The following is a 24,794-nucleotide window of genomic DNA, read 5'->3' on the forward strand; positions in this document are numbered from 1 at the left end:
GAGCAGCTGCACGCCAGACCGCTCCTTCCTTGTGGTAACGGAGAGCTGCGCCTGCAAGGTAACTTCTTAAGGAAGGTGCGTTTGCCACCCGTGGACCCGACCACACTTACCTCGTTCCCGTCGTACCTTGTCCTGATAACTTGATATCGTAGTCGAGGGAACTCCGATGAGGATAACATCATGACGCAAATTCGCAATTAAACGATGAATGACGGGCAACGCCACACCTTGTATGTACATCCAAATTAAAGGTATACAATGAAGAAGGGGGAAAGTAGAATATTTATATAGGTGTCTGTGTTTGAGCGGAATCAGGGCGAGAAACCGAGGAACCCATCAATTTAAGCGGGCCCTGATACATTCCTGTCCCATTTCCCTCTACCTAGCATAACGTCATGAAAAGGCATCGATTCATACCCTGTTATTATACTTCTCGTTGAACACATTGACGGCTGAGAAAGACCGAAGAATTAGTAGGATGTCCTAAGACAGCAAGTAAGTGGAGATTGGCCTACCGATCGCAATCTGCCTGTATAACCAGTTCCTCGCACTCTCCTCTTGCACAGGAATAAATGGACCATTAGCACCACCCTTCAGCATGATGCTCATACCAGTCCGCTCTTTCGAGATGGTTTGGATCTCCGTCAGGGGTATGTCCCAATCAGTCTCCAGCTTCTTGCTGCGCACGAGCATGATTCGACTGTATGTCAACATGACCAGCATGTCGCGACCCGGGAGCTCGAGGTGGGCGATGTAGTCCTCGTTGAAGTATTTCCCGTCATCAGCTGTCTTGAGCCACAGCTGGCCGAGGGCTTCCCGCTGGGAGTATGGTCGAACGATGCCATCCATTCCGATGAAACGGGTAAGTCGAACACGATCGAGTCCCTCCGCATCAAATACCGTGGTGGTGTTTCGTACTCCTTCGGCAAGGTCTAAAGAGACGTCAGCAACGCAGTTCAAAACATTCCGGGGGAAGGCCTACTAGATGCAAGATCGAAGGCGCCGATAGCCGGCTTAGTAGCCAACCCAAGGAAGCCCTTTCCTACACCCTTGAAAAACCCCTGGATACCTTCTTTCTCGGCGCCTTGAAGGGGATGGCGAGCAATGCCCTCAATACCACTGACTATGCTGTTTCCAAAAGCTCTACCACCCGCGGTAATCCCGTACAGTGCATGCTTTGGCCGATTACGCGTCTTCGACATCCGTCGCTGGTCCTGGAATTCTTTGTCGAGAGTGGCAGCTGCCAGGCCCTTCGACATGCTACCAGTGAGCTTCGATATACTGTCTGAGAAGCCGAAGACAGTGTTTTTTGCAAAGCTTCCAACTCCCTTAGCAATTCCGTAACCCAGTTCCTGAGGCCGATCTGTCATGACAAGACCTTGGTATGGCTCATAGAAGATCGCAGCCACACCGGAGCTAACATTATTGAACAGACCAACGGGGTTTCCGAGGAAGTCTGCGGACCCAAGAACAACGTGGATCTGGCGGATAAATTCCTGAGTGTAGTGTCTCTGGATGTTGCTAGCCAGGACAGGGAAAGAGACACGAGCATTCTCTATCATCAGAGCGTTTAGTCTGACTGGCGCGTCATTGACGTTTCCCATGGACATCGTCATAACATCGACGATGAACATTAATGGGTTGGACGGCTGCAGAGTATCTTCAACATTCACACGTTCGGTACGCATAAAGGAGATATCGAGTTGCATAGGTTGCAGATGTAAGACCTCAAAGTAAACGTCTTGACCAGAACCTTCGTTCCGTGGCTCGGGAATGTTTAATTCTTCCTCGCAGAGTTTGCCTTCATGCTTCTCGGACCATGCGGCACCTGATGCTTTGGTAAAATCGAGCATAGCGAAAATGAAATCCTCGTCAAGCTCGACTGTCATCTGCTGAAGGAGCAAGGTAGCATACTTTATGTAAAGAACACCATACGAGTCATCCTTCACGCGTGTAACCATGCTGTGGAAAATGGGATGGGCTTCCATTTCCTTGCCGGTCTTCGGAACAACACTGGGATACAATAGCATGGGGAAGATTCCTCCATAAAGTTGATTGTCGATCTGGATCCATTTGATGGTGGTGTTCAGCGTCTGATAGGCCTTCGACTCTTTAAATTTCACCTCGATATCGCGGAATGTCATATACAGAAGCTCCTTCATTTTCTGGTTGATTAGGGAGATACCGATGCCACCAAGATGAAGCTGGGCTTTGAAGTTGACATCTGAGTCGAATTCCTTGACTTCAAACCCAGTGCTGACACTACTTTGCGAAGTCTGTGCTCTTTGCTGCCGGTACATACTCTTGGATGCCCTGAAGTTCGACAGAACCAGGGTTTGCGTGGGTCCATCCGCGACGATGTTGATGTCAATGATCTTTTGCGGCTCCCCATACTGGGTTGGGGGAACCCTCATGGGAATCAGATTCCCTATTTCAGCCAGTTTGATCCGCCTCTCTTTGCCCTTACAGGTCAAGACAAGAGATTTATTCTTTGTCGCCGGATAATCCCATGCATACGGCATGATACTACGCGGAGGCAAGCGATAGCGAATCGGCCGCCATGTGTTTGTTCGATCCTCCTCATCGTCTTCCAAGTTCGGATTCTGCATTGTGTAAGTAGTGCCCATCGTTATAGCATGTATGATTTCAGAGTAGAAACACTTACCGCTTGATAAAACATGAAATCCATATCGCTCTCATTCCGCATAGAGAATGGCCAGTTGCGGTGCTCGAAACTAAGATGAACGAAGAGGGTCGCTGCCTCCATTATAACATCCACTTTGATAAGCCGTTGTCGTTGGTTCTGCCTCGCTAGCTTCACATGAACGGTCCCGATGTCCGCGATATTAAAAGGAGAGGACCATTGGTTGTTCACTCCAGGGAAACACAGGCATAGCTGTTTCTCTCCGGCCTGGCGCAGGAAATGAAGAGGCACCAGGTCACCAGTCTTAACGTCTGTAACGTTTGATGAGCCCGGCTCCCTGACCAGGATGTCTTCAGTAAGTTTGTTCTTCAGCACGAAGCGAGGTGCGATGGTGACAACTTTGGTCAGCTTGTATTTGCCTTCACCCTCGGCTACTGACACTCCGGAATGATACTCTGACCTGCCATCTCTATCAGGTAGGACGACCTCAAATGTGCTTCCGATGGCCTCGAAACTTTGCGGTTTGCTCCAGGAAGAATCGCCTATTCTCAGTATCGACCGATTCTTCTGATCCTCTGTGGGATACGAGTACATGTACGGAAGAACGCGCCCTCTTTGTCTCGAATCAGCTTCGGCCCTTATTCCTTGCCCAGCTGCTGAGCGAGCGGCTTGCATAAAAGCTTTGCTTTGGACCTCCATCGAAAGTCCTGTTCTGTTCAAGATGAGGTAAGGGCTGTAAACTGACACCCTAAATGCCCCTCCACTGTCTGGCACGTTAAAGAAATGCAACTTCAACTTTAATTGGAGACCTCGTTCATCTTTCAGGGATAAGGTATGCTCCCTCCTGAAGTCTTGCGCATTCCCGTTGATTATAGAAAAGTCGCTTTGTTTGAACACCGTATCCTCCAAGTCCACGCTGAGTAGCAGTAAATGGGACAACTCAACGACGTGGACCGGACTAACGCCGCCCTTTCGTAAAAAGTTTGTCCAGTCTTTTCGGGTGTTCTTGTCATATATGCGGTACTTGAAGTCGTAGGGCAGAAGGTTCTGAATCTCGACCGGTGCGAAGATTCGGATCCGCATGTACGGGTATACCTTGGTAAGGGGGTCCCGAGTGTTGAAAGTTGCATTTGTCTGGAAATAGAACGGGGGAGCTTGCTGCCCGCTCTCACTCAGGCACTTGATAGTACGGGTGGGACGGCGCATAAGGTCTTTCCAATACAGCTGTTCATGCGACCAATCATAGCCGAAACCTTGATCAGGGCGGATAACAATGGAATGCATGTAAGAAGCTCCCACAGGCGCGGGTCGGGCAGCCCCGGGAAGAATCTTCTCGATCTTGAGGAGATGACCGTCTTGCGGGTTAAACACACCGAGTTCCACAGGTATTTGGGTGTTGTTCTCGACGAGGAGGGGCGAGCGAATAGTGATGTACTTCACGTTATCTGGGCCCAACTTGACCTCGACTAGAAGCCGGTGGAGAACACCGTCCTTCTTCGGCTTCAGGTTATATAAAATCTCGCCCTCTCGAACGACTCGAATCCGGCCTACGCTCTCAAAGCCACTGCCTTCCAATTTAACCCCAACAAGGCCAGCTTGGCCTTCTGGTGCAAGCGTCTCACGCATGGATGTCGAATCTTCGAATCGCCAAGGGTATTCTTCACCGTCAGCGAGCTTAGCGGCTGGTCCGTCCTCTCCTTCAGCAACATCAGCCCAGACATGAAGATCAAAGCCAGTATAATTGCGGATCCGATAAGGCGCATCCGCTCCTCTCGGCTTCGAAAGTACGTCCTCATCTGTGGAAAGGAACTTAAAGGACTTAGAAACTAAGTCTATCGTGGCCGACGTAACCGTGAGTTCCATCGTCTTGTGAGAGTAGATATCAACCGAGAAGACGTCAGGGTGAAGTTCCTTTGCCATGTGGAAGCCCAATTGCCAGGGCTCTATGAGGGGCTCCCATGCCGATTTGGAGAAATTGTATACGTTGACAAAGGTATCAAAGCTTGTATCCGCAGTGAGAGTAGACGACCAATCGCGAGCGTCTACATTGAACTTTTTGACGCTCCAATCCAGCAACGGAAGGTCATGGAGGTCCCCGATGAGGATGACACGGACACCATCAACTTGGGCTTTCAGTTCCTCTCTTTTCAGGATCACGGAGCGCTGGTGGGTCGTTCTGAGATTCGAATAATCCGCGGTGCCGCTCGAGTGCCGCTGTGGCCTCGTTGTGGGTGTTTTTAGCGTTCGTCCACCAACTGACGACTTCCTTCTTGACCGTGGACCCCTGTTGTCTGATATTGCCTTCCTTTCAACAGTATCAGCTGGAACAGCTGTTCTAGCACGCATCTCTGAGGCCTTATTAACGATCTGTATCGCCATCAGGACGTCTCGAAGTGAGAGACGTAAAACAAGCGGCTCGAGATGGATATCAACGGAAGTTAAGGACGCGCCTCTAACCTGCGGGCGGCTGTCCATCGACAACTCAAGAGTGAAATCATCTAGAATGCGAAGCCTGCTACTTTCAAACTTGTCCATGCGGCAGAGGAACATGCCGACCTTGCTAACCTGGAGCGTGGAAACGTTCTGATGCGAGAAAAGCACCTCCTTCGAACCAAGGACTATCGCTTCAGTGTGGGGGATGGCGGGGTTGGCGATAGTAATTATCTGGGCGTCAACAAGGCTCACCCTAAAGGATACTGTCATCCGGCTGGGTGCAGGTGTGGCAGCCTCCTCTCGAGGCGAGGGAGAAAGTAAAGACGTGTCAGTGCTATCAGCCGTACTAGAGCGAGGTTCTTCCTCCTCTGGAGTGTCATCGCTTTCCTCCTCCTCGACTTGGTCTTTTGCTCCAAAGACTGAGTTGGCAAAATTTTGCAACGCAACCAAATAGTCTAACGCGAGGATTATACGAGGGCTATCGATAGTCAATATAGCGATGAGGTGCTTGTCTGGGCCGGGGGATATAGAAACACTCGCCATGAATTGCTGTTTGACATCATTGTTGATGAGCGACATGATCTTTCTGAACTTATTTGTGTCTTGCTTCCGGCTATCACGAATGGAGAATGAATGGATCAAAAGTTCCGATTCCAGTGAAGAATCTGTCAGCATACGCACTTTGACTCGGGTGTCATTGAGAGAGAATTTGGATAGGCTAGAATCATCGAGACTACCAATTGGTGCGTCGTCTCTTCCAAGGATGAGCTCCAAACCGACACTCTCTGCCTTCAAGATCATGTCAAGTCGCACCCACGTTTCCAGTCTACCGGCAGTATCCTCAACTGAAACATCTTGCTGGTTTGCGTCCTGGGCAACGCTGGACCGCACTTCCCGCCCAGTCTCGGTGAGGGATGACGGGAGTGCCTCCATGGCCTCTAATTCCTGTTGCTCGGAATCAGTCGCAAAGGCGCCCGGCGCCGTCCTAGAAATGTCCAAAAGGAATTTGAGTTGTTTCTGCGACACGCGAAGGCTGATAGGCGATATCGTTCCTTCAATTTCCATATCCGGGCGTGGATTGTCTTGCTGATGCTCAAGGTAACATATACTAAAGTCAAGGTTGACTTTCTGGATCATTTCGAGCTCCTCTACAACTCCTCCTTCATAGTGGAACTTGGAAGTCAGGCGAATATTTCGAATCCCAGAGGATATGACATTAACGGCCGGGCTATCCTTCTCATCTTCAAGAGGCACGAAAGTGTTCTTCGCGTATATCTCACCAAGGTGAGCCGTGACTGTGTCATAGGGGCGATCCTCTTTCATGGCACCTGGGAATACCAGAATTGGAGTCATAACCACCACATCGAAGCACATCCGAGATGCATTTTCCTGGAGTTGGCTTGCCTGGTTCGCTGCGGCTCGTCGGGCAGCATTGAAGATCGCTTGCATCTTACCAAACTTGACTAAAAAGTTGATGATCTTTCGATAAGGCTCGTCAAGAAAACTGATTTTGATGGAGCCGGACCTTAGAAAGACTTCCGAGTCATATCCTGGGTAAGTCGGGCTCTCGGGGTCGAACGTCTCGTACTTGAAGTCGGCGAAATTCTCACCCTCAATCGTCAGAAGTCTTCGTAGATCCGAGCTCTCCCGCGCCCCAGTGTTGACATCGTCTATCAAGGTCAAACTTCCAATACGTGACTGTATGACCATGGACCGGCCGACCAGGAAAATTCCGATATTAGCTGTATGGAGGCTAAGTGTAGCAAGCCTGACACCGTCGTTGTTCAGTATCAGTGCAATACTATTCAGGTTGGCCTTGATGCGAATCTTCCCGGGTTGCTGTGGTTGCTCGACCGCATCGTCGGTATTTCCAATGGCGCGACCTTTCCGAGTGTCCTGACTCGTTGGTTGCTGCGGGTTGGTGAATGTCAGAAGAATGTAGTCCAATAGCGTCAAAAGCGTTTTTCTCGTAACGACAAGGTTGATAGTTGAAACATAAATATTGAGATTCATTGCTACACCCTCATATGTTGAGTGGAACTCCGGCGACTCGGGCTTGACTCGAACAAATTTCAAATAGAAGAGGTCCTTGTCTTCGTCTGCGTCGAATCCCGTGGATGAGATAATCTTTTTGAACTCTGGAACTGGATTTTCCTCGATATAATCATCCACGCTGAGGGACTTTAAAACCACTTCGGCGACCATGTCAAAGGGGCGCATGTAGAAGTCTAACGCGAATCCCTCAGCAACAAGTTCAGCCAATAGCTGTTCACGTAAAGGATTGCTTGAATCAGAGCGGAACAAAGAACCACGGAGGCGGCCAACGGTGAATTTGAATTCGAAGTCTCGGCGATGGATATCAGGTAGCTTGTCAAAACTTTTAGCGACCTGCTCTTTAATTGACTCAGTATCAGACTCATCGTCAACTACAGGGAGCTCTCGCAGTCCAACGGGGTTGAAAGAAGACGATCTAGCTCGGTTGCTGTTCACTGTGGCTTCTCGTTTATTCTCGGTCGCCTTGGCTTCAGTGTTTTCATCGTCGAAGCGTGGAATCGCGATATCAATCAGCTTCATCAAGCCTTTGTATTTTGTGTCCGACATGGAGGCGTGGAGTTCGGGTAGATTCCCCGATATTCGCGTTCGTGTAAGTTCGGTGAGCTTTGGGACAATGCACATTTCCAATACAAAGTCCACGTTGATGCGGTCTATAATATGCAGATTCCTCGAGTCAACATCCGGCCCAAGCTGAGATTTAGTAGTCTCGATTCCGGGCCCAATCAGAACCTGTGTAGAGTCAAGTTTCAGTAGGAACCTATCATAAAGCAGATGCTCCAGAGCCTTATAATCCCCAGTGTCATATTGCCGCTTTTGTTTCGATTGCAGGTCCATCATGGTTTGCCTATCGACCAATTCACTGTTGACGCTAACGTGGCCAGCATCGACAATCAAGCAAAGTGAACTTTCACGGGTGATGCTTTCAGGGACAATAATTAAAGGCGCATGGATGTCAAATTGCGCGTCAACCTTCTTATGCTCCTCCAGAGCAAATTCCAAGCCTGCTCGGGTTTGCTGCCGGATACCTTCCACGGTAGCACCTGCGGTGTCTAATATAGCTCCGATAGATTCCATATGTCGCTCAGGCGGCTTGAAGAACCTCACAATCTCGACAACGAATCTAGGGTTGTAAATGACCTCGATACTCTTGAGTTTTACCTTGACCACTGTGTCGGCATCACTCTCAAGAGGGTTCTGTTCAAGCTGCAAGTGGAACAAACTATCCTCGTCGAGGTCATCGGTTTCTTCTCCTGCATCAAACTCTTCACTGCCGGATATCTGAGACGAACGGTATTTTGGTTCCGGAAGGGAGTCCTTGACTTTCACAATCTGCGGGAAAAGGCTGCCTTCAGTAGTTCCATCGTATACTCTCAGGCCCCCAAGATCGAGATCCACAAAGAAAGAATCCGGACGTTGCATTGCCTTGGCACGGAAGTTGTCGAACACGAGCTTCATAACCTCGTCCCCACTCCCGTGAGGGCTGCGTATCAAGGTCATGCTACCAGCTTTAAGACCCGCGTTTACTTGGAATTTGATCCACTCCCTTGGGACATCAACGCTTTCTGTGATGGCCTTCTTCTCGTCCCAGTCGATAGCGCTGTACAGCTCTTGTCGTTGCTCTTCAGTCATGGCGGTTTCCCCGGAGTCTTCCTTCTTAGAACCCCATATCCACTCTGACCATGTCTGTTGCCGTGCAGGCTTCTTCACGCCTACATTCTCCTTTCGCAGTTGATTTCTAGCCAGTGACCTCCAAAATCGAATATCCTCATAGTTGAGCTTCCGTTCGAGTTGGTCAAAACGTTCGGCATCTTGCGCTGAGAAAGCCTCTTCCCGCTTTTTCTTCTTGAAAAGATCAATATACGCAACGCGGTCATCCCTTCGCTCCTTGATATAGTCCCAAGTCCACCGCCTGTTTCGATCGTGAATCTTGCTCAAAACGGCCTCTCCAGCGTACCTAAACCAGGCTCGAGGATCCTGCTTCGGTCGCGACTTCGGTTGGAGTTTCTTGTACTCTTTATGGCGGATGAAACGGTGGAAAAGGTCGACAAGCGTTAGTGCGTCCCGGTATTGTTCATCGTCCACAACGAAGCCGATCTCGTCGAATAAAAGGCGTGCGTTGACGGCCGGTCGATCATGCTTTCCGCTTTTATCCATCTCCAAGCCAGCACGCCCACTGACGGGCCGTAGTATGAATTGATTACCGTCATCGTTATCTATACCAGTTCTCAACCTCTCTAGAAGCTCCGCATGATCAATACCCTGCGCCTCCGCGCCCACATCGGAACCCCGACCAGTTCCCAGAAGTTTAGCATCCGTGTTCCAGTAAACGGAAAGCGCGCCCAGGATTGCTAACTTATGGGTTGTGCCCGAGGTTGACTGGATGAAAGTTGGTTTCCACTCAGCGTCCGTACTAACAGCACTGAGCTCCTTCATCGTCAAGCCGGCAGCGAATGGGTGTTCCGGAGAAGCAATCGAGTCCTCGTAGCGAAAGTGAACGGTTTTTATAGAAATCTGAAGATTGTCGATCACGGCAGTGACCAAGCTCTGAGTGAAGCTCTGATTACGGCGTTGTTCTTCTTGACTCATTCCTTCAGAGTTGCGCTCTCTGAGAATTTCCGCACTCTCGATCTTGTCCATTTTGATGGCATGCATCCTCTTTTCCTCTTCCTCCGGGTCATAATCCACGTCTTCCTTCGGTGCCGCAAGCAAGAAAACATCTTCGATATCGACTTTGACGGGTTTACCTCGTAGATTTGACCATGGTATTGACAACGTCAGCTCACCAACATGGCCTTCGACGACATTGAGAGGGAGGTGTAATTGATCGAGAGCTTCCCGCCGCAGCTCGAGGTTCCGAAGCTTCACATCTCCGGACCAGATGCCGATGTTGAGCTGCGTAGCATCAAAGTTCTTCACATATATGCCCAGAAACCGGTTGAGCAGGTTAGCCACCAAGTTTTCCAACATGGTAGCGAACTGCGGCCGTGTCCCGGGCCGAAGGAAACGATTTGAGGGCGTCGATCAGAGTGTTGGTCTCCAACTGTGTGATTAAGTAGCAATGCCGACCTAATGGCGAAGAACACATCCATTAGTATGGAATATCATGGCCACCGGATAGGTCACGGCCGGCGAAGAGGGGCATCCACTAACAGGAACGAGGAGACAGGATAGGTGACAATAGAGATCAGAAAGATACCTGGGCACACATGGGTAAGGTCCCGTTGCGCTCGTGAGTCCTTTACGGAAGCGCCATCCAGGAGCTGGAGGTTTGGATAAGCATGCACGCGATTGCCGAGGCGGGCGAACGAAGTGCGGCTCGCAGCCGGAGGATTGCACACGAAGGAAAGATGGGAAAGCACAACGTTGCGATTAAAAGGCCTATCTAAGGGAGAAAATATGAAAGGATCGAAGAAAATGGCACGGCAGATTGACGTCTGGTATTGGCTTGGCCGATGCGGTGAGGAGAGAATTGAGTTTTAATGTCAAGGAGCCAACAGCGAAGTAGATGACGATGCTGTGTTGGGCGTGCCTGGTTCGATAACTTAACTTGTCGCTGGCAGAAAAGGGGGGCGTGCAGCGAAGGAGTGACGTCGACGCTGCCTCACCCGCCCGTCTTGCTTGCTGCTCCTCTCAAAGCGCGCAATCTGAATATGGTTAGGATTCTAGGGCACGGGCAACAGGCCTTGGTGTTAAGTCAGCCATATAATGACCGCCTTCCCAAAACGAAAACCAGAGCTGCCACCGGACATCGGAACGATCTGCGCAGCTGGCCCTCCTGGTCTCCCTGAGCTGGTCATTACCACACGGCTTCGTCAAGTCGCCTTGCCAGTTCGTTGCTTAGAGAATAGATTCCAACGCCAGAAATCTCCGCTCTTCCGGGTCGATCTCGCATCAGCTCTAAGGTGAGCGAATTTGGTGCTATTTTCCGAGTCTTATCTGTTGTCTCCTTAACGCAATTGCGCGCAAATTACCCACAAACTTTCGCCCAGTCTTTCAAGTTCCAACCCGGGTGCTAACGCAAGATTCCGGCGAAAAATCAGCTGCTCCAGACGACAATGCTGTACAGACAAACCGCTGCTCGCTCTATCTTCAGGGCTATCTCCAGATCCAATGCCTCCGTTGCGCGCTCGTCGCTGGTGAACAATGTGTTCAAGGCCCACTTGACCTCTTCCACGCGCTCTGCCGCCCGCCCGACTGTGTCACCAAGCTTGGCTCTTGCTGCCCACAAGCCCGTCACTACCGCTCTTGTCCGATACGCCTCTACCTCCCACAAGGTGAGGAAGACACTGCCGTTAAGGTTATTGATTGTGGCCAATCGCTGATCTATACTGCGTTTCAGAGCGATGAGGACGTTGATGTCATGGCCGGTATCAAGGGCGACGCGGTACGTATCAACCACGATATGCCGAATCTGTTGGATCGTTGCATTATCTGGCGGAATTCATTTCCTCTTTTCCATCATTCCGCTAATTGAGCATCTTGCGTTGAGTAGAAAGTCATTAAACAGACCTTCAGCCTTGAGGATGTTCCGAAGGACGCTCTTTACCTCGGCATGGCCGGTGTCATCCCATACTTGGCTACCTCTCTGGAGACTGTGTACTTGGCTTACGAGGTCAACCGCGCCAACACCCTCGGAGACGGACTCATCTTCTCCGGCCAGAGCGCTGAGCTTATGCTGCACATGCTGGAGCCCGTCCAAATCGGCTACGGTGCAGTGGTGAGTACAACAGAGCTCTAATACGTAGCTTATTGAAGCCGCAAACTCATTGTCCGTGACACAGATCCTATCCTTCCTTGGTGCTGTCCATTGGGGTCTTGAATGGGCCGGATACGGTGGTCGTTTTGGCTACAGGCGCTATGCTGCTGGTATTGTCGCTCCCGCTGTTGCCTGGCCCACTCTGCTCTTCCCCGTTGAGCACGCTTTGATCACCCAGTTCCTCGCTTTTACATTCCTCTACTACAACGACGCCCGTGCTGCCGTCCAGGGGCGCGCTCCTCACTGGTACGGCATGTACCGCTTCGTCCTTACGTTCGTCGTGGGTGCCAGTATCGTGGCCACCCTGATCGGCCGCGAGCAGATCTCTGGAATCGTTTCCAAGGACCACAACATCTCTGAGAAGATCAGCGCTCTGCTCTTCCTTCAGAAGAAGGAGAAGCAGGAGGCTGAGGAGCGCCGCAAGGCCGAACAGGAAGAGTCCGAATAAATGTCTCACCCTACAAGGCACAGAAACCGTTTGAGATGGAGTGCTCATGGATAGATGATGGCAGCCTGGTTATCGATGCCGGACGGGGCATGACAGTATAATTACGTCCATTCTAGTCCTTTTTCCTTATCATATTCGAGTTTCTTGTAGAATACGTGTGGAATAAATAACCCGGTTTAACCCGGTATCTCTTTTTTATTTTTTTTATTTTTCTCCCTCTGTCCAAAGGGCACCTAGGGCATTGACGTGACAGCAGCAACAGCTTCCTCACGTAAAGCCCAGAAGGCAGCAATACTCACCTACTGCTAGGCCATATATAAGAAAGCCGACACCACCGCCTTAGTCGACGCCGACGAGACTCCCACCGATGGTTCTCCGGTCCGGGCTCTTCTAGATGAGCCACCAGAAGCACCAGAAAAGGCTACCTGGGCTGCAGAACCGACATAAAGCAACAACGTCAGTTGAATATGGGCAATATTAGTCATTCGGAGCAAGGTATGTTGATTAAGGAAGTGAAGTCTAGCAGAGCCTACAACCAGTATTTAATAGTCGAGTCATGAAATGATTTATAGGAATTCCCATAGTAGATTCTGAATTCGCTTCCCCCTTGATGTCTAAATCCCTCGTCGCTCCTCATGGTGCAAACGGCGTGCCGGCCAAGGGGTTTGGTTGGCCGACAAGACGCAAGGTGGAGGAGATATGGATTGTAGCCGGCGGAGGTGCTTCTGAGAGGAAAGGGGATAATTTAGACTAATAACTCCAGGTGTTGGAAGCCCGTGGTCTAGGAAAATAGGTATAGGCCTAGGTATAGCTCGTACTCAGGATGTCTTTTGCTCTAATGTTCAATTAACTTGGGACTGCCTGGGGATGCGAAGCTCGGATCTCCAATCTCGGCACCACGGCAACCCTGTGCTCGGCTCTGATTGATAAGATCCGATCATTCTCACATCATCCTCCACATTCCCGAAACTTTCGCATATATGACTCCCCGCCCAACGGTTTCGGACACGTACAAAAGTAAACCTGATTGTGACTCGTGCCTCTCTAACCAAGCACTAAGCGTGCCGAAAAAGCCAAAAAAAAAAAAAAAAAAAAAAAGAGGAAGTTCACAGTTCTTTCCAATGCAATCCTTCATCCGTCGCGGCGCATCCTACTTCTCTCCCTCACCCTCGCCCTCTCCTGCCTCCGCGTCGAACCCGAAGCCTGCGGTTCTGCGTTCGGAGGGCTTCTCCAAGGCGCCGACGCCCGACACCCTCTTTCCGAAGACGGACCCTTCCGAAGACGGGGAGGAATGTCTCCACGACTGCGCCACATGCACGATCAAATACCCTGCGAAGTTTGATGTAGATCAGGAGGACCAGCTATACGGGCATGTGAATGGATGGTCGACACATTTGCTTGTCGCGACCGGCAAGACGGACTGGGTGAGGGATGTGGCAGATGAGCAAGGAAGTGTGATGGAGGCTATCGACCGCGGTGGGGTTCTACCGGGGAACGGGGTGAGTAGCCATCGTCGCTCCGGGCCAAGTGCTCTTCTACGAAGATACAAGGAGGCTAATACTGGCGGTGATGGTGTTGGGTTTGGCAGAAATTGAAGCTATCGGCTAGTAATATGCTGGTACCGGATGAATATCATGCGCATGAGAAGGGAGAACAACCGACCACCGTGCTTCTTTTGCCAAGTTTTACGATCATCGATCATGTTACGCCGGCCTTGGTGCCAGATCTAATACGCGAGTTTGTTGATCCGGCCGTGACGAACACGACACCGTTAGGCATGGCCCCGGCCCCAGTCGAAAGGGAGGATAAAGATGCTGGTGTAGCAGCTGGGGAGAAGATGATCACGCCACTCCGGTCTCGCCCATGTCCGCACGCAGCCGTTATTCTTCTCTGTTCACAGAAGACGCGGGACGCACGATGCGGGCAGTCTGCGCCGCTCCTAAGGCGGGAGTTTGACCGACACCTGCGTCCGTTGGGCCTGCATCGCGACCTGGGTGATGAGCGGCCTGGGGGTGTGGGGATATATTTCATCAGTCATGTTGGAGGGCACAAGTACGCAGCGAATGTAATAGTGTACCGAAGGCGGGACTTTGATTGGTATAAGACGACGGAGGCACAAGTCGGCGGTGGGAACACGAGATCCCCAGCTGCGGACGAAGGGGCTGCGCAGTGTATCTGGCTGGCGCGAGTTAGGCCGGAAGACTGTGAGAATATCGTCCGGTATACGGTTCTGCAAGGGAAGGTTGTGAAACCCGGAACACAGCTTCGCGGAGGCTTCGATCGGGAAAGAGGACTGATCAGTTGGTAGACTGCTAACAAGACTATAAGCAGTGATAGAGCTATACAGGAATAAGTGTTAGAAACGTATTTCCCCAGCAATCATGTTGTCTGCTCACTCACCGTTTTCCCATCCTGATACACAGCATTGGGCGGTCTGCTTGCCCTGGACATGCAATCGTTGTCTGAATCTGAATTCGGCCCCCAACCGACGATGACGCCTGTCTCCTCGTTTCAAATCAATCTGATATACAAGGTCATCCCGCGTATTTGGGGATAGTCTGCTCGCTAGTGAGTCTCAAACACCGAGGAGACGATCGAGTCAGCAATATACTCTCCATGTGTATCACCAGAGCCAAGATCCCAGAAGAGATGATTAGTGCCCTTCTCTCGGTCGATGGGCCGCTCGCAAAGTTTCAGCTCGTTGCAAGAGACTTCGCAATATGTGACCCCAGAATCGTGCCAGAGATTGTCGTCGCCGCTATATTCTCATACAGTCTATCTCATCTCATAGCGGGCGTCAAGGCAGAAGGATGAGGTTGCTTAGTCCTGATTGATGGATGTCGCCGGCGAAGCCATCCAATCCCCAGGCCGTGGCGCGATTGCTGGAGAACCGTCACTCGTCGAGAAGTCCTTCATGAGAAGCAGAAGCCGTCGACATCCATCACTCTCATGGCCAGTCTTGAAATTGGACGCGATCGGAGGATTCCTTGAAACCACACCCTGCCCGAGTGTCTCATGAGAAATGTAGAGAAACAGGCCGGGGGGGTTAGGAAAAGACAAAAATCGCGAGACCAAGTTCACAAACTTCACCCCTAGAGAAACAAATCGTATGCAATACGACGACTGGGTCGCTTCACAGTGTCGCCGGTTTGAATTTTGCACTTCCTGGGCGGGATGGTCCCGGGTCTCGACTTGAGAGTCTTGGAGTGGTGAGAAACAGAGCTGAGAAGAGAGTGCGTGCACGGTTGTTGGATAATGCTCCACCTGAGCATTCATCTTAGTTTGCTGAACGAGAGATCGGACAGGGGGCGACGTTTCAAAGGAATCGATGAGAGACACGCACCCGGCTCGATGCAGCTTTTGGTTTGAGTCTTTTGACGGTTGACAGATCATCATATCACTGTCTGTCTGTCTGCCACAGAGAAAGAAGCCGAGGAGCGTCAAAAGGAAAAAAAAAAAAAGAGAGAGAGATCAGCAACCCAGCCCGGTCGGGACCCATGGAAAGGTGACGGGAAGCATGGACCAGATCCCACTGTTTCCCAGACCCCGATCTCCAGGTTTTCCTTGGCCTCAGGTTGGGGGTTGTCGGCTCCCCACACAGTGCAAGGCCACGTCGGATTCGGATTTCTCTCCCCGGATTCTTCTGACAGGCTTCGTCGAGTCTTCCTCTTTCAGGCTGGGAGTCAGCACCGATTTTTTTTCTCGCGGGGACCACCACAAGTAACTTCCCAGCCCCACAAGCGTCTCTCCAAATTCTCGACCAAGGTCATCCTTCGCAGATGGATTTCTCAGTTCTCATGCTTGGATTCCCAATCTTGACAATCATTTGAGTTTCGAGGCACTGCTCGCTTCGTACGGTTGCAAGATACGAGGGGTGCGGGGACGAGTCGACGTCATTGGAAGTTCGTTCCATTGAGACTCCCTGCGAGTCGAAGCTTTGACATTCTTCCCCTGTTGATGGGGTTGGATGCATGTAAGAATTCTGACTCCTTTTTCTCTGGAATTCCCTGCTTGTTGCTTTCAGATCCCGGGATGACCTCTTGCTTCCAAGGTACTTTGTCTGCTGGCTGTCTGCAAGGTGTCTCTCCTTGCAGTTCGATCTGGCAAATTTACTTCACTAAGCGCTGCAATTCAACACCGTCTTGGTGGGACGGAGGCAGTCCTTTCCCCGCATGATTTCCTTCCAGCCCCAGCCCACTCGATCCTCCTTCGCGTCCCTTGAAGTGGAAGGAGCTAAAATAATCCAGACTCTCAAGTCAGGCAACTGGGAGGGATGCAAGGACGTCCATCCCAACAACCCGACTTTCCACCAATCTGGATTGGGTATTTTGCGGGTGAATCCATCATGATCGCTCCCATGCCATTTGGAGTGGGCTGTCACTTGAAAACTTTAAGTCTGCGGAGCGGCTATTAGATCCCGCGCCCTCTTTCCGAGAGGACATCAAAATCGAAGGGTTCATCCTCAAGGGCAGCGTGGGGCCGTGGGCTCTGCTCAATTCTCTACGGAATCGTGGATGAGATTCAGGTGTCCACAGGAAACGACTCTCGCGGAGGCGGCAATTCGTCGACCTGTCGACAGGAACCAACGTTAATGTACCCTGGCCTCCAGTCCCCGAGTGTTGCTCTCAGCCACGAGATTGGCGAGACAGTTCAGCCTCAATCTGGAACGACTTCCCCTCGACTAGAGAGCTCCATCACATCTGACTGGATGGACTTCCCACAGCACCGAGGGGGAACTCGTGAGCCAAGGGTCTCAGCATCCTGGGGTATATATTTCGAGTCTCATATACGGCCTCAAGCAAGGACCAACTCAGGAAAGAGAATTCAAGGAAGTCGTTGGCCCCCCCATCGGTCGGACTCTGTCGTCCAAAATTCGATCCGGAGGCAAAGACGGAGTCATTAGAATGGAACAATCAATGGTGTCGCCTGCCCCACTCATGAGGCCACCTCAGATTCAGTCTCCTTTTCCAATACGATCGTGGTCTCAGCCTCGATGATCTTGTCTCTGCCTTGGTTTGGACATGATTTTGTCGCACGCACCCCCTCCACATTCAGGAGTCAGACAGGCCAGCTTGGTCCTTGGGCGCTGAGCATTCACCATCTCACATCCATCCCAAAAGAAAAACTGCCAATAGAGGCCCCGTCTGTCATGCTTGGGCCTTTCTTTGACTTCCATTTTTATTTTCACCATCTCCCTTCCCCGGAATTTTTATCCATCGACCTCTGATTGATTGTGCTCTCCTCTGACCAGCATTCCCTTCGTGCAAGTCACCTTTGATTCAGCTCTGCGCTCCCTCCCTAATGGTTTCCCTTCCCATACAGAGTGACAAAGTACGGTCGATCGCAAGCCACCGTCAGGGATGATTCGTGGCTCCATTGAACTTACCACACTTCGCGTACATGAGCCACATACTCAAGGACGTGGGAGCTGACTCGGAGCTGAATCTCTTTTGGAAAGAGTGGGTGTGTTCTTGAGCTCTTCGGTGTTTGGAGAAGTGGAGCACCAGAACTCACTCCCGCAGACCGTCGATCCTTGGCTGACGTCGCGGCGAAGAGGCCCTGACAATTTGGTCAGCCAGAAGAGCCCTTCACTGGAAGGGGTGATCCCTTTTTAGTGGAGTGGCAATTTCCAACACCTTTGATTGTTGCGCCATCATAGGGATCAGAAAGAGCAACCAAATGGTGGGAACAAGCATCATTACGCTGGATTCTGTAGGCACCAAGGACTTGATATGATTGATCTCTTGTCTGTTTACTTCATTTGGGAGCACTGCCCAAGATTCTGTGCCCAATGGAGGGTGAGATTATTGTCGAAGGTTCGACATTACCCGTCCATCTTGGATATCGCCGCTGCACAGGGTGGACGACTATCAGAGGTGCGAGCGACAAGCGCAAAATGGGAGATATCACAGGCATTGCTCGTTGTACGGAGTCAGAATTTTCACCCGGGTTGGCGCTGAACCCCAAATGCTGGCCGAGGATAGCGGAAAGAGGCAAAGTAGCTTCGACGGACATAGCTCAGACTGGAAACATAAAGAAATGGTATCAAACATCGGGTGGCAAAGCGCCTCCCCATTGCGTCTTCAGATATTCAAACCGAAGAGCAGCAAATGGCCAAGAAAGCCGATATCAGGAGTCTCAGATTACAGAAAACTGGCTCAGGAAGGAAAGGTATAATAATAGCTGGAGAAGAAGAAGCAAGCCTCGGGTGATTCAAGTTTGTAGAAAAGGTCGTGATAGCATAGCATTAATACCCGAAAGTGAGGTGTTTGGTAATGTGAGTGACCGGGGTGTGTGCACATGATTCCGCGTTGGGAAAACCCTCAAATCGTATGCGATACTAAATCCGTGGGTCTGGATGTATTGCGCTTAGCCTACCCCGATGAAGCTCCAATCTTTGCCCTCCTCCTGGTTCAACAATCTTGGACCAGCTGGCTTATAATCCTGGAACGTGGGAGCGTAAGAGACCATATTAACAGTCGGTGGGGCGAATCCGGGCTGCTGAAATTGCATTGGTAAATAAACTGCACGGTTCTGTTCGTATCGTTGCTGCTGCATGAGCAAGTATTGCTGTTGCTGTACCTCGACAGACGAGGTCACCGGAACAGTATGTGTCGCAATCGGCGGCTCTTCATGGACGGCAACTGGGTTCATTGGTAGGTTTTGATGGGGGTAGAATTCGTGAGTCGGGGTGGAAGCATTGGGGTAATATGCTTGTTGTGAAATGAGAAACTGTTCGTTTGGTAGAGCGGTGGTAACGGGGGTGACAGGAGTTGGGTATGAATGTTCGGAGACTGCTTCTTCTGACGGTGTTCGAGCCATTGACCCTGGTGGATGGATACGGTGTTGGTGTTTGGTCAGGGTGGTTTTACGACAGAAGCTTAGCACCGGATTAGCTAGGAAATTTGGACAGAGGTGCCGCTATTTCAAGGCTTTACCTTTTCTCGCATGTTGGCTCCTGGCATATATAAGGTCTTTTCCCCGAATGGGTCCTGCGATGGCGAGCGAGACTTGAAGACTAGGAAGGAATCAGCATCATACTTTTGGATATGGCCGTAGGATCGAGGGTCTTACATCGGAGAAGGCCTTGTTACACCCTTCTTGATCGCAAACATGAGGCTTCTCCCCTGTGTGGGTTCGTATATGTACAGTTAGCGCACTTCGCTGGATGAAGCTCTTTTTGCAGTCATTGTGGGTACAATGGTATGGTCGCTCGTTCGTATGTATTCGGCGATGCCTGCCCAGGTCTGACTTGCGATTAAAAGACTAGACATCGGTAATCACATGGTGAGCGAGGCATAACCTGAGGTTCATGGTGATTTCATTACCTTTCCGCAGTCCACCCATTCACAATTGAAATCGCGTCCACTGCCGGGAGCCATAGCGGGAAGGTTCACAGAGAGATGGTACGGCACCGAGGAGCGGGTGGTGGTAGGGATGAGTGCCAGAGAGCAACAATGGGAAGATGAGCGCAGAAGAACAAGGCACGGCAATAACCTTCAGACTTTCGAGAACGTGTGCCAACAGCGTTGAACTGAGCAAAAAAGAACCGACGAAAAAGGTATAGGGGTAGGCGAATCAAATGTCGCAGAAGGCGCAGATAGAGAAATTCGACCCGAGGACGAAGAACAATTGTCGGGTTGAGGAGCCGTGGATCGAGGAAGACGAGAAGAGGGTTGCAAAAGAGGAGAGAAGGCCACAGACAAAAGGAAACCACAAAAGGATCTAGAACGGCGACGGGCTCTCACTCGAAACCTCAGTCGAGGATGCGGCGTTCGGGATTGTGGACAGGCAAGATGACAGACAAGGTCGAGGAATGGTGGGTCGACGAGGGTAACAGTGGTGTTGTGGATTGTGAGGCTGGAACAGAATCATAAATGAGGTTCCGTTGGCGCTGGCTGGGGGTGAGGAGACGATTATTATAGCGATGGATAATAATAAAGGAGCAGCGACAATAATATGGGACTGTAATATATACAGTAATAAGCTGTCAAGGGCTCGACGATGGTGAGACGGCAGGGAAGGGGTTGTTGGAATCGATGGGGGTTTGGAGCTTGGAAGCCGAGGACGAGAGAGACGGAGGGCACGAAATTGTATAAATAATCTGAGCTGCTCCAGAAGGGAAGAAAGGGCATCTGCCGTGTCTATGAAGGCCGCACAGAGGGAAAAGCGGACTCCAAATGCCTCCGCAGCCAGAAGCAAGTCGAGCAAGCGGACTGAAGTTACTTGTGACTGTCAGAGAAGACGAGATCCTCAGGCCACGGATTAGTCTTCATTTTTTATTATTATTATTTAGTGAGTTAGCTCCTCCCTTGACCCCGGTTGAGTCGTACCAAGGCAGTCTTGCCAAAGGTGCGAGGCTACTTCGGAGGGTGGCCGGTGGAGTCCTGGAAAAGGAATGAAAAAAGAAATAAGAGTATTTATCGGAGGAAGTCAACTCACTTTTAAATTACAAAGTCAAATAAGGAAGGTGAAATATCTCACCCGGGCACAGAGTCATAATTCGGTTCAAAAAAAGAGCCAGGATCGATTCGAAAGAAACTCTTGGGCAAGAAGAGCGAGAGGAGGGGGAGGCCAGTCTCATTGCTGAGAAAACGCTGATTATTATTAGCGCAGGAAAGTCGATGAGTGCTCGGTGCCAAGCACTAGTCACAGATCGGCCCCATCCTGGATCCAAGAGACTTAATTTCACTCTCTTCCAGACTGACAGCTGGGCCTGGGTCCCAGTGGGACGTGCCTGGGGTAAACGGAAGGACTAAGGGGAGAGGCCGAGTTGTACCACTTCTTGGTCGCCAAAGCGAGAGCAGCAGAGGAGCATTCTTGAACGAGGACCGACCTCCCACCAGTCATCAACCACAACATTCTGGCAAGGAGGGGAACACCATATCCCCACCCTGCTGCAGGACCTGGCCAAGTGCCCACAGCTCGAAAGACTGCCAGCGTCCAATCAACGCGGGTGAGAGCCAAAGCTGGAGGCGTGGGCGATGTTGGTCCAAAGTATCTAACCCGGAGATGGTTTAGCCTCCTGCGTCGTGGAACCCAACAAGTCCAGCATTGATTGGACACTGCCAGCCAAGCAGCCTCCCAGACTGCGCAGGAAATGGGTGACAGGACGCTTCTTTTTCGGTCGAAAGATTCCACGCCGATGGTCTGGGACGAGGAGTCGTTCCTGCTCTTGGTCATTATTGATGGGAATTGTCTCGTGGGGTTCAAAGTGAGTTTCTGGAAAGAAAGGCAGGTTCATGGGTTTTCATGACAAGAGTGTCGCCTCTGAGACGATCACTGCGCGGCAAGCCCACAGTGATGGTTCCAAACAAAGGTGACGACTCCACACAATGGGAAGAATAAGAATGAAGAAAAAGAAAAAGAAAGGAGTTAAACTTTCCAAATCCTCGGGTTGGGTGGGAGTTGAAAGAAAGGGGAGGAACAAGAAGCAAACAAATTGCCTTGGTCTCGAGCCTTGTTGTGCTCATGCAACTCCCCCCTTCGACTTTCCGAGAATGCAGCCGCAGAGCAGTATGTCCAAGGTTGCCTTCTCTCCATGGCTTCAAACTTGTTCGTTCATGATCACTAACTTCCAATACGCCCACGGTCGCGACGCAAGAACCCTCGAAGCAATCGGTCAAGAAAACAGGGTCCAGGTCCCCAACAGCTCGTTCCCTGCTGGTTCGTCGAGACCAGGATCTTTACACCCTGAAATGACCAGGTTCTCAAGTCTAGACTCTGGAAAGCCCGTCACTAAAAGTGCTTTTTCTTTGTTCTTCTCCAAAGAATGGGGGACAACTTCCCGCGAATCGTGCGACCTCGAAGGCGCCCATATGTCCCTTCTTCCAACTTTCCATTTTTGGTTGAAGAGACATGCTGGAGGCAATAAAACGCCTTCAAGACGGACTCAGGTTGCCACTGCTTCAGCCATTGCTGCTGGTTCTCCCTTTTGACCTCGGGACCTGGAGACAGAAGTGGATATCAAGAGTCAAATCTTAAATCAATCGTGCTGGCAGTTGGTTTGTATTATTGGGCTATCGCTTCCAGAGATTCGGCCGAGATTCCTCCAGGTGGATTCGAGCTCGAATCGAGAATGTCGCTGCTGATATGAGGCCTCGAAACGGGAAATGAGACCAAGCGGCACCGCATCATGTCTGGAGAATCCCCACGTGGCTGTGTTTCGAATCAAGCCCGCTATCAAGTTGTCAACAGAGCTTCATTGGAGACTTGGGAAGAACACTCTCGACGCTGGAAAGCTCAACCACTGCAAGTTGCAATCCCATGATTCTTTGGCCTCTCACTTCCCCTCTCACGAAAGTGAATACATTATTCATGCTCCCGTAATCAACAGGAGCGAAGCTCACGCTGATCAAAGGCTCGATTTGGAGTGGCCTGGTTGACCATCATGTCATCCTCCCTCCTGCCGCCCCACCACAGCGTGCTCTTCGTTTTGCCCATCCATGTCCATGGGGAGCAGAGGACTCGTCATCAGCCTGACTCGCAGGGTGCCACGAGGCGCTGAGTCAGAAGGCTTCTCCATCTCAAATGACGGGGCATCCTCACGATTTGCGTCTTTGTTTCTTCAGAGCGAGGGAAGAAGATGACACTCGTCGATCTCAATCTTCTTGGCGGTGTGTGAAGAAAAGCCTCACTCCCACCCAGATTCAAGACGGGACTGATGGAGTCTGTGGAACTGCGGGTATTTCCGTCGGCCACTTGGGGCAGGATCGGTCTTCGATGGAAATGGCCCATCGGTGACAAGGACGGATAACTCGCGTCCACTTCCCGAAGGGCCAACCCACGGGTCTGCGGAGAAGGTGTCTTCGCTAAAACTTACGATGAGCATCCTATTATCAGCTTGATCTGAATGGTGGTTGCAAGGTGTGGTATCCTTTGGAATGTATATCTTCAGGAATGGAATCAACTCGGACACTCCCTTATCAACGCGGAGTGGAGTGCCTCCGCATCGTCGGAAGAGATGGGTACACAAATGAGAGCCCAGAAAGGGAGAATTGATCATCCCGTTGTCCACCAAGTCGTCTTTTCAGGCCCAGTCGCGCCCTGCTTGCGTTTTCCAACTTTTGCTCTGTCCTCTGACAGCCCGCCATGTTGAGCGGCTCAACTCGGAGGTCGAGATTAGCAGACTCAAGAGAAAATCATAGCATGCAGGGAAAAAATCAAGGACAGGCAAACCATATCATTCACTCCTTCGGAGTCATTGGATCCTCATCGCTCATCGTTAACATGCCTTCAAAGCCACAGGTAGTCGGAGACACGCGCATTGCCACATGGAAGGCCCGAACAGGGGCTCACGGACCAGCGATGATCTGTGACGGGGATTTTCCCTTGAAATCCAAGATAGTCTGCGGTAATATGGATGAGTTTATCGGTGAGTATCGTTTCAGTTCTTCTTCCCGTGCGGGTAAGTCAAGGGTAAGATCGTTGGGTGGTTGAGGCAGTTAAGTTTGAGCGTTACCAACAATAACTGTAACCGACTCGATTCCGGTACTGTGGAGGAGTCCGCGACCATCATTTTGTCTTATCCCACACGGTCCATCGCATTGACACACGCGTCCGTGAGAAACTTTGGGGTGAGTCCGGCGACAGACTCGTCATCCCCTCAGTGAGAGATCGGCATCAGTACTGCTCTTGACCATCTATTTTGCACAGTGGACGCCACAATCCGCTCCACTGGTGTGAGATCCCCGAGGCTTGCAAACAGTTGGGGTTTGCTGGAAGAGCTGGAGGCAAAACTCGAAACCATTACCTAAATGCCAGGGATTACCGTTTTTTTCATACGTATGAATCTCCGGCGCAGCCTCGACACGCTCCGTATTGACTACTGGAAAGCACGGATGTGACATGGTACGGCTGAACCTCCTATTAATTTCTTTGTCCAGGTGATATCCATGTGATTCCAGCCCTGGAGAAACTAGAAACCCAGGAAACTGGTCATTGGTCCGGTCACCAACCAGCTGGGGAGCGCGTCATGCGCCAACCTGAAGGGAAATCCATCCTGCTTCCAAGACTCGCCGCGCGTATCATGGCACCATACCTGGTTTTGGTACTCACTTCGCTTCACAAGGCTAATTCTCTGGAACCCGATGGCTCCTGGAATTTCGGATGTCCTTCGCGCAAAGAAAAGTGAAAAATCAGGCATCACGCACTTGACCTGCCGCATGTGTAATCCACGCGTTGGATGAGGAGATCCGAAGTGCTGAAGGGAAATCAGCCAAATGACCTGTGGCCCATCAAGACGAGCCATCAACTCATCGAAGCCAATGATGCTGACAATCGGTGAAGTTGAATTCAACTTGCACACCAGCTCGCCCGACTTGAAGTCGCAGTTCCAAAAGGCGCCAATATCGTATTTCAATCAGAGCAAAAAGTGGCCGCACAATGCAGCCTCAGCAGAGAGACACCGATGGCTCCTGAAGTTCATCCGCTCCGCTCCATAATCTGTACCCCGCATT

At 51.0% G+C, this 24,794-nt stretch overlaps 8 protein-coding genes across 8 annotated transcripts; 4 read left to right on the forward strand and 4 right to left on the reverse strand.

The window, feature by feature from the left end:
• Positions 1–411: 411 nt before the first annotated feature.
• BJX67DRAFT_381784 (membrane morphogenesis protein VPS13) lies at positions 412–10,099 on the reverse strand (the record flags this gene model as incomplete). Its single annotated transcript, XM_071033080.1, has 4 exons — positions 412–452; positions 516–932; positions 983–2,603; positions 2,666–10,099. The coding sequence occupies 4 exons, from the start codon at positions 10,097–10,099 to the stop codon at positions 412–414; spliced, it is 9,513 nt and encodes a 3,170-aa protein (XP_070885528.1).
• Positions 10,100–10,801: 702 nt separating this feature from the next.
• Positions 10,802–12,534, forward strand: BJX67DRAFT_355087 (DUF3429 domain-containing protein). The gene is made up of 4 exons (XM_071029278.1): positions 10,802–11,406; positions 11,472–11,516; positions 11,625–11,849; positions 11,914–12,534. Exons 1-4 carry the CDS (start codon positions 11,188–11,190, stop codon positions 12,334–12,336), a joined length of 912 nt encoding a protein of 303 aa, XP_070885529.1. The 5' UTR covers positions 10,802–11,187; the 3' UTR covers positions 12,337–12,534.
• On the reverse strand, positions 12,496–13,181 carry BJX67DRAFT_355092 (uncharacterized protein). The gene has a single exon (XM_071029279.1). It carries the CDS (start codon positions 12,819–12,821, stop codon positions 12,642–12,644), a length of 180 nt encoding a protein of 59 aa, XP_070885530.1. The 5' UTR covers positions 12,822–13,181; the 3' UTR covers positions 12,496–12,641.
• Positions 13,182–13,457: 276 nt separating this feature from the next.
• Positions 13,458–14,644, forward strand: BJX67DRAFT_381786 (sucrase/ferredoxin-like domain-containing protein; the record flags this gene model as incomplete). Its single annotated transcript, XM_071033081.1, has 2 exons — positions 13,458–13,835; positions 13,925–14,644. 2 exons carry the CDS (start codon positions 13,458–13,460, stop codon positions 14,642–14,644), a joined length of 1,098 nt encoding a protein of 365 aa, XP_070885531.1.
• Positions 14,645–14,900: 256 nt separating this feature from the next.
• On the reverse strand, positions 14,901–15,834 carry BJX67DRAFT_130377 (uncharacterized protein). Its single transcript, XM_071024538.1, has one exon. It carries the CDS (start codon positions 15,730–15,732, stop codon positions 15,157–15,159), a length of 576 nt encoding a protein of 191 aa, XP_070885532.1. The 5' UTR covers positions 15,733–15,834; the 3' UTR covers positions 14,901–15,156.
• A 1,849-nt stretch (positions 15,835–17,683) lies between these two features.
• BJX67DRAFT_130413 (uncharacterized protein) lies at positions 17,684–18,672 on the forward strand. Its single transcript, XM_071024540.1, has one exon. It carries the CDS (start codon positions 18,128–18,130, stop codon positions 18,638–18,640), a length of 513 nt encoding a protein of 170 aa, XP_070885533.1. The 5' UTR covers positions 17,684–18,127; the 3' UTR covers positions 18,641–18,672.
• BJX67DRAFT_130412 (putative C2H2 finger domain protein) lies at positions 18,673–19,986 on the reverse strand. Its single transcript, XM_071024539.1, has 4 exons — positions 19,665–19,986; positions 19,411–19,602; positions 19,275–19,354; positions 18,673–19,216 (listed from the first exon to the last, which is right to left on the reverse strand). The coding sequence occupies exons 1-4, from the start codon at positions 19,716–19,718 to the stop codon at positions 18,706–18,708; spliced, it is 837 nt and encodes a 278-aa protein (XP_070885534.1). The 5' UTR covers positions 19,719–19,986; the 3' UTR covers positions 18,673–18,705.
• Positions 19,987–21,299: 1,313 nt separating this feature from the next.
• On the forward strand, positions 21,300–22,361 carry BJX67DRAFT_130577 (uncharacterized protein). Its single transcript, XM_071024542.1, has one exon. The coding sequence runs from the start codon at positions 21,672–21,674 to the stop codon at positions 22,272–22,274; it is 603 nt and encodes a 200-aa protein (XP_070885535.1). The 5' UTR covers positions 21,300–21,671; the 3' UTR covers positions 22,275–22,361.
• Positions 22,362–24,794: the final 2,433 nt, after the last annotated feature.

Source organism: Aspergillus lucknowensis, assembly GCF_044049455.1.
Source record: "Aspergillus lucknowensis strain CBS 449.75 chromosome Unknown BJX67scaffold_24, whole genome shotgun sequence".
Lineage (NCBI taxonomy): Eukaryota > Fungi > Ascomycota > Eurotiomycetes > Eurotiales > Aspergillaceae > Aspergillus > Aspergillus lucknowensis.

What these genes read in the sequence shown, in the direction of transcription:
- BJX67DRAFT_355087 (XM_071029278.1), top strand. Translation starts at nt 11,188, where the DNA reads ATGCTGTACAGACAAACCGCTGCTCGCTCTATCTTCAGGGCTATCTCC. An exon ending in ACGCCTCTACCTCCCACAAG is followed by an intron (nt 11,407 to 11,471) that starts GTGAGGAAGACA and finishes ACTGCGTTTCAG; the next exon opens with AGCGATGAGGACGTTGATGT. An exon ending in AAATCGGCTACGGTGCAGTG is followed by an intron (nt 11,850 to 11,913) that starts GTGAGTACAACA and finishes TCCGTGACACAG; the next exon opens with ATCCTATCCTTCCTTGGTGC.
- BJX67DRAFT_130413 (XM_071024540.1), top strand. Translation starts at nt 18,128, where the DNA reads ATGGAGGGTGAGATTATTGTCGAAGGTTCGACATTACCCGTCCATCTT.
- BJX67DRAFT_355092 (XM_071029279.1), bottom strand. Translation starts at nt 12,821, where the DNA reads ATGACTAATATTGCCCATATTCAACTGACGTTGTTGCTTTATGTCGGT.
- BJX67DRAFT_130577 (XM_071024542.1), top strand. Translation starts at nt 21,672, where the DNA reads ATGGGAAGAATAAGAATGAAGAAAAAGAAAAAGAAAGGAGTTAAACTT.
- BJX67DRAFT_130412 (XM_071024539.1), bottom strand. Translation starts at nt 19,718, where the DNA reads ATGGCTCCCGGCAGTGGACGCGATTTCAATTGTGAATGGGTGGACTGC. An exon ending in AATGGGTGGACTGCGGAAAG is followed by an intron (nt 19,603 to 19,664) that starts GTAATGAAATCA and finishes ACCGATGTCTAG; the next exon opens with TCTTTTAATCGCAAGTCAGA. An exon ending in GAGCCAACATGCGAGAAAAG is followed by an intron (nt 19,217 to 19,274) that starts GTAAAGCCTTGA and finishes TCCGGTGCTAAG; the next exon opens with CTTCTGTCGTAAAACCACCC.
- BJX67DRAFT_130377 (XM_071024538.1), bottom strand. Translation starts at nt 15,732, where the DNA reads ATGATGATCTGTCAACCGTCAAAAGACTCAAACCAAAAGCTGCATCGA.